Source organism: Tachyglossus aculeatus, chromosome X1 (assembly GCF_015852505.1).
Source record: "Tachyglossus aculeatus isolate mTacAcu1 chromosome X1, mTacAcu1.pri, whole genome shotgun sequence".
Taxonomy (NCBI): Eukaryota; Metazoa; Chordata; class Mammalia; order Monotremata; family Tachyglossidae; genus Tachyglossus; species Tachyglossus aculeatus.
This window is the reverse complement of record NC_052101.1, coordinates 82,739,611-82,752,440: the sequence shown is the minus strand read 5'-3', so window position 1 is coordinate 82,752,440 and position 12,830 is coordinate 82,739,611. Positions and strand designations below refer to the sequence as shown.

Below are 12,830 nucleotides of genomic sequence, written 5' to 3'. Positions count from 1 at the left end.
AGCAACTCCTGACTCTACTGCCCTTCAGTCACAAGTCACACTGTTCTTCTTGCCTGGCACGTATTCACTCATGCTCTCTCCAATATCAACACAGCCACTCTGCTAAAGAGTTATCTCCTCCACGAGGAAACCGAAACCTCTGCACTACAGGCTATTTGTAGGGAGGAAATGTGTCTACCAACTTTGGAAGAGTCATCTACCAATGCTGGAAACAGCATGCCCTAGTGTAAAGAGCATGGGCCTGGAAGTCAGAGGACCTGAGTTCTGATCCTGGCTCCACCACTTACCTGCTGCGTGACCTTGGGTAAGTCACTTCACTTCTCTGGGCTTCAGTTTCCTCATCTGGAAAGTGGGAATTCAATAGCGGTACTCTCTCCTACTTACAATGTGAGTCCCAAATGGGACCTGATTCTCTTGTATCTACCCTAGTGCTTAGTACCTAGTAAGCACTTAAACAGAAAAGCAGTGTGGCCTAGTGGATAGAGCAGAGGTCTAGGAGTCAGAAGGACCTGGGTTCTAATCCTGGCTCCGCCATTTGTCTGCTGTGTGACCTTGGGCAAGTCCTTTCATTTCTCTCTGCCTCAACTGCCTCATCTGTAAAATGAGGATTGAGATTGTGAGCCCCATGTGGAACATTGACTACGTCCAACCTGATTAACTTAGTACTTAGTAAGCGCTTAACAAATACCATTTAAAGAAACCCCTCACAATTAATTATAACTGTTGTATCAAACTCTCCCAATCTCTTAGTATAGTGCTGTGCACGTAGTCAGCGCTCAATACCATTCATTGATTCACCAATTAATACCATCCCTACCATCTCCAACCCTGCAACCACCTTACAGTCAATTAACTTTTCTGTGCCTCATCTGCTTAATGGGAATTAAATCCTACTCTAAGAAACCTTCTTAGACTGTGAGACTCATATGGGACAGAGACTGTGTCCAACCTGATTATGCTATATATACCCCCTCTACCCCAGCACTTAGTTCAGTACCTGATACATAATAAGCACTTAAATACCACAATTAGTACAGTGGCTTGGCATGAGGTAAGTGCTTAATAAGTACCATAAAAAAAATTGCCAGCCACATCAGGTCTCATGTAACACCTTTTGGCACTAACATGGGTTTTTTTCTCTGACATCACTAGCAAAAACATTTATTGAGCATCTGTTTGTGAAATACTGTTCTAAGTGCTTGGGGATCATAAAAAGTACACACAGTTCCTACCCTTGAGAAATTTACAAATTCCTGCTTGATATTTTCATTCACTCATTCATTCATTTGTATTTATTGAGCACTTACTGTATGCAGAGCACTGTACTAAGCACTTGGAAAGTACAATTCAGCAACAGGTAGAGACAGTCCCTACCTAACAACAGGTTCACAGTCTAGAAGGGGAAGACAGACAACAAAGGAGTGGAGTGTGCGGGCTGAGCTGTAGAAGAAGAAGAAGGGAGGTGAGGTAGGAAGGGGGCGAGGTGATGGAGAGCTTTGAAGCCAATAGTGAGGAGTTTTTGCTTCATGCGAAGGTTGATAGGCAACCACTGGAGATTTTTGAGGCGGGGAGTGAAATGCCCAGAGCGTTTCTGTAGAAAGATAATCCGGGCAGCAGAGTGAAGTATAGACTGAAGCGGGGAGAGACAGGAGGATGGGAGATCAAAAAGGAGGCTGATGCAAATTTCTTTGCATACTCTATTATATACTAATCAATTTAGTTGTTCTGCTTGTCTTCCCTATGCAATGGTAAGCTCCTTGACTTCAGAGGCCTCATCTTGCTGTTCTTTTGTATATTCACATAATTCTTAACATAATGTTTTGTACACAGCAAAGCACTCAAAAATAATGACGATGAAGGCAATTGGCAGGGGAGGAGGAAGCAGAGAAATCAGAGAGTACTATTACCTTTGGCTCAGCAGCTGCAGACTGCCAATTTCTGGGACTGATCAATCGTCAGAGAAAAAAACTACAAATCTTAAATAATTTATTAGAATGCACCACTTCAACTTTACTGGTGACCCTATACTAGTGATTTCCAATCTTTTGCAACCCAGGACCATCTCCAAGCACTCCTACAACTGCCCAAAGCTCTATATCACTCCTCTACCAAAATGGCATCTACTTATAATCTCTATCCTTGAATTTTACCAGATCTTAAAGGATGGGGAGTAGAGAGTGCTCAGAGCGGGTCCAGGAAGAAGGGAATCTGCTCCATTCTTCCTGTAGTTTGCCACGATACCATAAAACAGCTATCCCACGTTTTCTACAGTTCCAATCATTACAACCCATTGGGAACTCCTTTACAACCCTCAATTGAAGAAAATCTGCCCCAACATCACAGTTTGCTGCGGTTCTCAGTAGAGGCAGTGTGTCACAGGGGACCCGGATCTAACGTTCATCTTGCTCACGTTCTTTGGGATCTACTCTGTGTATACAATCATATCCTCTTTCAGCCTAATGAAGATTAGACTTACCACTTGTTTGTTCTGTTGCATCAGAGGGCAGGAGAGGTCCAGCTGAGGGCTGGTATAGACAGGGGTCAGGGTAAGGCGTGAAGGTGGGGCACAGATAAACTTCACCACGGCTGGCTCAATGGCTGGAAAGGGGTTAGTGACGCTGGGTTTGTTTCCGACTGTTAAGGCGATGACCTGTAAAGAATCCAGGAGACAGAATCATCAAGTGGAAAGAGCAAGACCCTAGGAATCGGGAATTCTGAACCTGTTTCAGTTCGGCTATTAACTCAATAGGTAACCCTGGAAAACTCACTTAACATCTTTGGGCCAGTAAAATGGCCTGTATAGTTTACAGGAATGCTGAAGGATAAATGAGTTAATATATGCTAAGTGCTTTGAGCTCAAATTAAAATTGCTCCATAAATTCAAGATGTTATTACATATTCATGCATTTCTAAGTTTTTAATGAGAATTCAAAACTGACTTGAAAGCCTGGATATAAAATAAAGTGCAAACAGAAATTAAGCCAGGAAATAGAAAACACTATTAAGTTTACCGAGGACCTATGTGGAAAATTTAAAGGAGCTGGGATTACAGTTCCTTTACAAAGGGAAAACTAAGCATTGTCCTATTTACAGCGACCTCCAAGTATAATAAGAAAAGTTAGTTTGGGGAGCGTGGTGACTAGCAATTCACAAAGTCCACAAATAAGAAAAAATGATTTTAATTGTAGCAGGCAATGTATAGATTAGGCATATATGGTGTAATTTCCTGACCTTGAGGGTTATTACACAGAAAAATCATTGCCAAGGGATGGTTTTCAAATCTATTTTACTGGAGATGTAATAATAGGAGAGATGATCAACCTGCAGTGGGTGAGGGACAGCCCTGCTTAGAGCTAGGGGATTGAACTAGATGATTTTGGAAGATTCTCTTACACTTCCCAAATTCTGGAAAGTACAGAAATACAAGAAACAACCTGACAGTGAAAGCAGATCTGCCTACAGAGAGATGACACAATGACTGTGAGTGAGACTGAAAAAAGCCAATGCAGTACAGGCATACCCTAGGATCCATATGAAATCCGTTCCTTCTGAAGGTAGGTGTGTTGTGAGTCATCTTACTGTGGGATAGGTTTTCCCATAGTTTCTTGTTCAGGGCATGATGACCAAGCCAAGTAAATCAAAACCACGTCACAGATCCCTTCCCCCTTTCCCTCCATTATATGGAGGGATGTTTCTGACCCCATGAACCCAATTTCATTCCCCTTCAACCCTTTCTCCCAGCTCCTCACTCTACTACTGGGATCCCCCTTCTTGTGGTGGAATGGGGGAGGGGGGGGGGGGGGTCCCAGCCCCGTGCTCCATTTGCCCTAGCTGCCTTGTTGTTCTCTGTCCAGCTCTTCCAGGATCTGGGATTCATAGAATCTTGCAGCCACCCTTCAACGGATTCCCGTTCAACCCTTGCTTTGCCCCCAGGTACCCCAGGACCTCTGATCCCCTAGTGTAGCTGCCAACATCTCCATAGCCCTGTTCCCCAATCTCCTCTCCCTCCCTTCCTGAGGCTGAAAGGATTAATCATTCTCACTGCCCTCAAATGTGTACACTGCTGCTGCTACAAACTGGCAGGGGCTGGGAACAAGGTGATTTCATCTTGAATAAAATCCTGTGGCAATGGGTTGCTTTTTTTTTTTTTTTGCTTTTTAAAAGAGCAGGACTGTGGGAAGACAGGTGAGGGAGGGCTTGAGTTTGGAATGGAAGAAAAAAAAATGTTCAGAACAGAGCAGGAACTCAATAGCTCCATGAAAGGAGACAGGAAGGAGGAAACTGAATTCTTTGTGTTGACTGGACATGTCAGGTGGGGCTTATGCATCCTGGGCTACATCAGCAATTAGTTCATGATGGACCTCTGGGTTCTATGCATTGTTATCCTACAGAACCAGGAGTATGCCTGTACTGATAGTCCAGACCATACCATGCACAAATATTGTTCTTTTCACTGATGGGTCTGTTGCTTTCAATGCCTGGTGCTGTCTCATGCTTCTCTTAAAATTTCTGCTTGAAAAGAGATATTCCTACCTTGCTTATCCCAAGCTGGTTCGTCTTCAGCAGTTGCCTTGCAACTTTCAGCTGTGACACTGTGCAGCCAGATACTGCGTTTTGCTACATCGTTAAAGCATTTCTTCTGCCTCCCTTGCTTTCAGTCACCCCATTTCAGTTCACCACAGAGTAGCTTTTTCTCCTCTGGTGCCCCATCTAACCAAGATGTCATTTCTCTGTGCTCAGTTACCTCATCTGTAAAATGGGGACTAAGACTTGAGCCCCATATAGGACATGTACTGAGTCCAACCTGATTAGCTTGTATCTTTAGTGCCTGTAACATAGTAAGCGCTTAACAGATACCATTTTTTTTAAAAGGTGAACAAAGCTTTACTGCTAGGACCCAATTCCAGGACTTTTATTGTTTGTATCCTGTCTTGCTCATTAATGTTGAATATGGACCAAAGGAAGCTTTCAAGGCGGGGGATGTGACATTTGTGATGGGTCCGGGTCTTGAAATCATAGAGAAGATTGTACAACACAACCAGTCTACAGACCTTCGGCTTGGTCTGATGACATGTTGCCATGACATTCTATCTGACAGTCTCCCAAAGAGCATACAGACCTGGTTTCAGTTTTCTATTTCTTTGTCTTTCGTTGTTTTTTTTGGAGAGTGTAGTGTTTGGGTAACCGAATTCCAGGGTTGCAGTCAGTTCTAGGTTGCCAATTCATGTATTTCAGGCTAATACATTTCCTTGGCTTTCTTCAGACTTAGCATCAGTCCATAATTTTATCTTCTGAGTGGTAGTAAGAGTAGCACTGAGCAATTACCTGGTGAGGTTCACTGTACTTGACGTTAGGGAAATACAGACTAATGAGGTGATACGTTCCCTGCCACAGAGAGCTTACACTCTAATGGGAGAGACAAACATAAAAATACATTTACAATTAGAGTGGTCACATTAAATATGGTGAGGAGACATGTATACATGAGTGCTAAGAAGGGTGTGCATTAATTCATAGTTGCTGGAGTTGGTTGACAGGATGAAAAGCTCAGGGTGCTGGGAAATTAACTGTGGAAAGCTTGTTGGGGGAGAGGGGGATTTAGGAAGGATTTTGGGTGGGAAGAGCTGTGATCTGTCTAAAGCTCCTTATTAATGATGGCATTTATTAAGCGCTTACTATGTGCAAAGCACTGTTCTAAGCGCTGGGGAGGTTACAAGGTGATCAGGTTGTCCCACAGGGGGCTCACAGTCTTAATCCCCATTTTACAGATGAGGTAACTGAGGCACAGAGAAGTTAAGTGACTTGCCCAAAGTAAGACAGCTGACAATTGGCAGAGCCGGAATTTGAACCCATGACCTCTGACTCCAAAGCCCATGCTCTTTTCCACTGAGCCACGCTGCTTCTTCTTATGGGCAGGAAATATTCATTTATCTATATTAATGTCTATCTTTCCCTCTAGACTGTAAGATTATTGTGAGCAGGGAATGCATCAATCAACTCTGTTTTATTACATTCTCCCAAGGGCTTAGTACAGTGCTCTGCACACAGTAAGTGCTAAATAAATACCAATGATTGATTCCAAGCTGGGAGAACAAGATGAGTGAGGGGATAGAGGTGGAAGAGTTGAGAGTGAGGTACAGCTAGAAGGTTGGGTTAGGAAGAACGAAAACAGCAAGCGGGTGAGGAGAGCAAATGGGTGAAAATGGGTGGTGGACGGTATTAAGTTGATTGTGAGGAGTTTTTGTTTGCTGCAGAGAGACACAGGAAACCAGTGGAGGGTTTTGAGAAGGGGAGGGATGTGTCAGAGAAATGCTTCAGGAAAATGACTCCATTATCACCAGGTTGTCTGGATTTTGTCAGGCATCCTATCTTCAATAATAATTCCGGTATTTAAGTGGCTACTATGTGTCTAGGACTGTACTAAGCGCTGGGGTAGCTACAAGATATCAGGTCCCACAAGGGGCTCACAGTAGTAGGGAGAACAGGAAGGATTGCACACACCTTCAATAGTAGAAGGTGTGTGCAATCTCTGAAGGATTACCTTGTTTGTGATGAAGCTGGAATCATCACTCTTCAGAGGCTCTGTGATATGGGCCATAAGATCATACAGCTTCTTCAGCGACGGATTCAAGTCCTTGGTTCACTAGCAGTTTGTGTAGTCTTGGATTGCTTTAGTTTTGACATCCCACCACTTATCACACATGCACCATACCATGATTTCCATTGTAAAATAGGTTTCTATAAGTCTCTCCTTTGTCAGGTTCAAGAGATAATGCAGGTTGTTGTTAATGCACTGCTTGTTTTGCTGCAAGTAGCCCTTCAATCCCGAAGTCATTTCATTGAAGTTAGTCTCAGCTTTGGCTAACTTTGCCCAGTATGTTGATGGTTGCCCAGTAAACGCTATCATGGAGAAATATCCATTCACTCTTTACATTGTAGACAGGGTTCCTTGTTTCAACCATGTTGTTTTGTAGCATTCCTGCATCACTCCCTGCAGATGTTTTCACTCTTCATAAGCCAAATATTGAGACATCCCGGTCGTTCGGGGGGGGGCACTTTTTGATACAATGATAAATGAAGACTATCAGGTGATGGTCAGTCTAGCACCCTGCTATACTAGGCTATAGTCAAGGAGATGAAACATTTAGATCACAGTACCTCCAGGATGTTTTTTGTTTGCTTGTTAGGCAGAAGGTAGCGTTGATGACAATGAAGTGGTGTTTGGCACACCCAGTAAGAGTGGAAAACTGGGTTTGATCAATTAAATGGCAATAAACAACTCTTTCTAGAATGCTAACAAACCTTGGAAATAAAATGATTGGGATGATTGCTCTACTTTGCCCTGATTTTCATGACTTTCTTGGCCAAGCATACTGAATGTCACACAGCCTAGAGCCTTAGAAGGTGAATAGTTTCCCCCCATGAATTTTATGTTAAATTTAAAGCTGACATTGTCATATGGATGGTCACATTTTCTTGGGTGGTAGGCTGGCTAGCATAGTGGATCAGTGATTATATGAAAGGTAGTGTGGGAGTTAGTGATTATTATATGAAATGATTACTGCACTAGAATCACAAAAGAAAGCCCAGGCACTTGTTCTGAATACCCATTTGGGTCACAATTGGAGCAGAGAGTAGAAATGCATATTATGACTATTATTCCATTATTAATGTTGTAAAATATAAGTAACAGGCTTTGAGGCCTCAAGTGGCCATTTAGCTTCTGCCTTTTCAGGGAGGGAAATGATGACAGCATCTAGATCTAAATTAGTTCCTGAAGTCTCCCCAGAAAGCCAAAAGATGGATGTTTTTATAATTGTAAAGTAGAAAGCCCAACAGTTGTATTTTCATTCAAATGGCACACATCCACAGAAAACATTGCATCCAGGCCCTAGCTGTGTCCATACCACCGACTTTCCCAGGCTCTGATCCTACAGGCTGAGCTTGGTACAGGCTGCTATCACTCACCTGTTCTCCCAAGGCTTTGCAGGACACTCTAACCCAGTGTTGTAAATAGTTTCTCGAAGCTGGAGGACCAAATAGCGCCAGGCTGATGCTCTCTGTGTCTTCTGAAGTGATGTTCCGGAAGAACTTTGAAGGCTCTAAAACCCAGGGCTTAGGACCCCCTTCAAACAGCATCTCTTTGTATGATCCCAAGGTGACCAAAGCAACAGAGGGGGGATCCACAGTCTGAAGAAAAATAAACAATCAGAACTATTTTGTAGTATAGTATATGGAGCAAACATTTTTGCATGCTACATTTGCTTGACTATATAGTCGTCCTTCGTATTAGAGGACACTACAGTGACACAGAGGAACTGCAAATCTCTAAAACCAAGGCCTGGGAAATGAGAGACTGTCAAAGTGTTTTATTTCATTTTTTGTCTTGTCCCCCATTTGATTATAAACACCTGGAGGGTAGAGACTTGGTGTTCTCCTTGCTTGGAATGAGGAAACTATTAAATGCCTATAGCTGACAGAAAGCAATGAACCTGAGCACTTACCACAAATAGCTATCTTGGTTTTTGAAGGTAATGCTATTGATGTTGTGATCTTATCCATTCAAGGGACTGTGGCCAAAAAGACTGTTGTCCGATTGCCACTCCCTTCGGTATTCTGCACACAGAAACTAGTACCTTGCTGCACTAATGGGCTTTTCCCTTATAGGGACTGTCTCTATATTTGAACCTGCCTCTTGGTAACCTGATGTTTATGAAGCCCTTGCTCAAGCCTGTCCCAGAAGTCTTTTGGCTATATGCATCATCCAGAAGTCTATTGCTATGTCACATTGTTTGAGGCTAAATACTGCACAGGGAAGTACCAAATTCTAGTCAAAAATGTTTTCAGATGTCTGAGAACAGTAGTAATAAGTATACTATATCCATTAAAATGTTCTTCTTTTAGTGCCCTTACTGAGCCCCCTTTTCCCTCTCCTCCTCCCCATCACACCCCTGCCCTACCCCCTTCCCTGAGCCACAGCACTTGTATGTTTGTACATATTTATTACTCTATTTTACTTGTATATATTTACTACTATATTAATTTTATTAATGATGTGTATATAGCTATAATTCTATTTATTCTGACTTTTGACACCTGTCTACATGTTTTGTTTTGTCATCTCCCCCTTCTAGACTGTGAGCCCGTTGTTGGGTAGGGACCGTCTCTATATGTTGCCAACTTGTACTTCCCAAGTGCTTAGTACAGTGCTCTGCACACAGTAAGCGCTCAATAAATACAATTGAATGAATGAATACTGAATTTTAAGCAGCAGCATCATCATCATTGGCACTTATTGAGTGCTCACTGTGTGCAGAGTACCGTACTAGACGCTTGAGAGGGTACAACAGAGTTTGTAGACACACAACAATCTTAAAGTCTTTCATGCCAAGTATTACTTAGAGCGGTCTCTCACAAGCGCTTAGTACAGAGCTCTGTACACAGTAAGCGCTCAGATTGAATTGAATGAATGTAGTGATAAATATTGCAATATATGACTGACCTCATACTTCAAAGGGAAGAGAAGTGCTAAGTGATTTGATAGAGTCGACTAAAATCCATTACCATTTAGCATTAGAATATGACATTTACTATAGGTATCCACACCAAGATGCTTTGTCACGAGAGATAAATAGCACTTTGAAAATTAAGTACTCTGTATATGCATACAGAAAAAAATCAAATTTAAAATCTTTCAATTTGGGTACCTATTCATGTTGCTATTTGACCACGTAACTACTTATTGTGCCCTTACTGTTTTGCTCAGTTTGATAGATTTTAGGGATGCCTTAATGTGCTTTACATGATCTCTTATGGAAACTTCAGTTTAAACTCTTTTTTTCTTAACACTATTTTCAAGGAACTAAACAAGAATGCTCATTGGGAGAAAGTGGCGCAGTACAATTAAAAGGGCCTTTCGGATTGTTCTTTTTTCTCCTTCCAAAACCCTTAAGGTTTCTGCTTTCATCCATGAGACACCAGACAACATTTCATGCCTTTTGTAACTCTCGGCACTATGCATAAAGGAAGAGTTTAATATTAATGTTTTGGAGAAGAAGAAGAAGAAGAAAAGAAGTGGGAGTAAAGCTGCTCTTCAGTTTGAAGAGCGAGAGTAACAGTGGAAGGAGTTTTTCTTTGGCCCTTATATAAGCCATATAACCAAACTCCATCTTGTCTCTCCTCTTTAGATTGTGAGCTTCTTGAAGGCAGAGACCAGGTCCTACATTGAAGTTTCTTTGGATTTACATTCTTCTCCCTACTTGGTATGGTATTTTGTGCTTCCTAAGTACTTAGCCAATACTTTTCATTAAAAAAAAAAAACAAACCACAGAACAAATGCTAACAAGATATGTGGTATATGTGGAATTCTATTGCTGTTAATAAGGACTCTCAGAGATTCTTCTGGATGAATCTTAAGGAAACAGGAATGGATCCAAGTATTTCATCACCAGCAGCACTGGTAGGGAGCTAATGACCATGTTCTTTCTGTGTTTGTCGGTCTGATTTCTGCCTTCCGAATGCAGAGTGGCATATGCCCTTAGACAGAAAGCTTAAAAACAAACCTTATAAAGGGCAAGGCTCTATCACAATGTCAGGCAAAGCAAGATTTCTTTCATTGATGCTGAGTCTGTGGCTCCTTTCCTAAATGTGGAGGTGATTAATCAATTGTATTTATTGAGCGCTTACTGTGTGCAGAGCACTGTACTAAGTGCTTGGGAAGTACAAGTTGGCAACATAATTGGTAAGTTGGTAACATGATTACCTACAGGTCTGCATATTTTATTCTCTATTTGTGTACAGTGATTCTCTCCCAGATTCACTTCCGTTCTAATAAGTCCTTAGTCTCCATGTATGAAACTATTGCACCATGTTAGGTACCATGAATTCCTAGGCTTGAAAACACAGACTCTAAATGTCACTTCCCAGACAAATGTAGGCATATGCACACGAACTCCATCTTATTTTTTTCATATTTTGTTAACAAATCAAATTTTCTCTAACAGAGACCAGGACTATCTTTGTGTACTCACATATCACCAGGCTTTGTTTGGAGCAAAAGCTTCTGGGTCTTGATTGCAACTGCAATAATGTAAATCACCTAATGCTTCTGCCAAGACTATGATAATTTTATCATTTAAGTGTGCCAATTAATAATCTGCAAAAGCATCCTATGAGGTGTTTATGTGTAGGTGTTTATGAGAAACATCTTGGCCTAGTGGGAAGGGCATGAGCCTGGGAATCAGCAAGTCTGGGTTCTAATCCCAGCTCTGCTACTAGCCTGCTGGATGACCTTAGGCAAGTCACTTAACTTCCTGAGTCCTCAGTTTCCTCCTCTATGAAATGGGAATAAAATACCTGTTCTCTCTCCTACTCAGATTGTGAGCCCCATAAGGAGCAGGGACTGTTTCTGACCTGATTTTCTTGTATCTACCCCAGCCCTTAGTACAGTGCTTGGAACAAATTAAGTGCTTAACAAATAAATTATTAGTAGTAAAGGACCTGAGTTTCTCACTGCTTCTTGCTTTATTTCCTGACTTTAAAAAGTCAGTTGAAAGGATCTACTCTAATTGTCCTTGTAGTAATAACATTTACTAAGTACTTAATTTGTGCAAAACACTGAACTAAGCCCTGGGAAAGAATACACAGGTGGTAATTAGATATTGATAATAATAGTGATGAGATCTGTTAAGCACTTACTATGTGCCAGGCACTGTACTAAGCGCTGGGGTAGATACAAGCAAATTGGGTTGGACAGAGTCCCTGTCCCACATGAGGCTCACAGTCTCAAACCCCATTTTACAGATGAGGGAACTGAGGCCCAAATAACTAAAATGGCTCATTCAGGGTCACACAGCAGACAAGTGGTGGAGGCAGGATTAGAACCCACGACCTTCTGACTCCCAGGCCCATTCTCTAGCCACTACATCATGCTGCTTCTCTATGGGTCCCTGTTCCGGGTAGGGGGTCAGGAAGGGAAGACCCCCTTCCTTGCTATCAGAGTTATTAAAACTATTTCCAGATTTAGTGAAGTTCAATTCCAAGCTATGCTAATGGTTTCCAGAATTCACTCAAGAAAATGTATAGTATTACAGTGGATCTTGGTCCTTTGTTTAACCATTCATTCAACTGTATTTATTAAGCGCTTACTGTGTGCAAAGAACTATACAAAGCACTTGAAAGGTACAATTCAGCAACAAAGAGAGACAATTCCTGCCCACAATGGGCTCACAGCGTAGAAGAGGGGGGAGACGGACATCAAAACAAGTAAACAGGCATCAATAACCCATTACTCTTTGCCTCCCTGTGTTTCCCTTTAGGTTCTATGTGTCAGGTACAAAACCTATCTGAACAGGGAACCTGATTTAATAGCACTAATGGATTGGAAAACATGCATTGGATTTTGGCAGGAACCAGTTGGTTAATTCCTCAGCAGCAATTTTCTGAAACATGCTAATAACTCCGATTTTCTTAATAAGGCTTTGTTTTTCTAACTCCGAATGTGATTTCCGTACCAACAACCACCTTTTTCCAAACCTAAGATTTAATATTGCTATTTATAGTATTGCATTATTTCACAGAGCTCTGCAAGAAACTGGAGGGCCTCATGGAATAGCCAAAACTTTAGATGTCAGGAATTTGAGATATAAATCTCAGCTTTGTCGTTGATTTGCAGAGGGATTTAAAAATAGCTTGAAAATTTCCCCAGCTTACTAGTATCTTGGGCTGCATTTTTACATGGGTGAATGATGAAGCAATTAGGTGGATGACTCAATCCCCAAATTCACAAGATAATACTGGGACAAATGAGAGATTTGGGAACGTAAATCAGT

The 12,830-nt window shown here is 41.7% G+C and overlaps 1 protein-coding gene across 1 annotated transcript in view; it reads right to left on the bottom strand.

The window, feature by feature from the left end:
• The window catches only part of NUP210 (nucleoporin 210), a 154,105-nt gene that overhangs the window by 74,468 nt on the left and 66,807 nt on the right, over positions 1-12,830 (bottom strand). Inside the window, exons 15-16 of the mRNA XM_038740819.1 lie at positions 7,969-8,190; positions 2,477-2,650 (exon numbers count right to left, since the gene is read on the bottom strand). Of these exons, the coding sequence (XP_038596747.1) occupies positions 2,477-2,650; positions 7,969-8,190 (396 nt within the window). The remainder of the gene's footprint in view (positions 1-2,476; positions 2,651-7,968; positions 8,191-12,830) is intronic.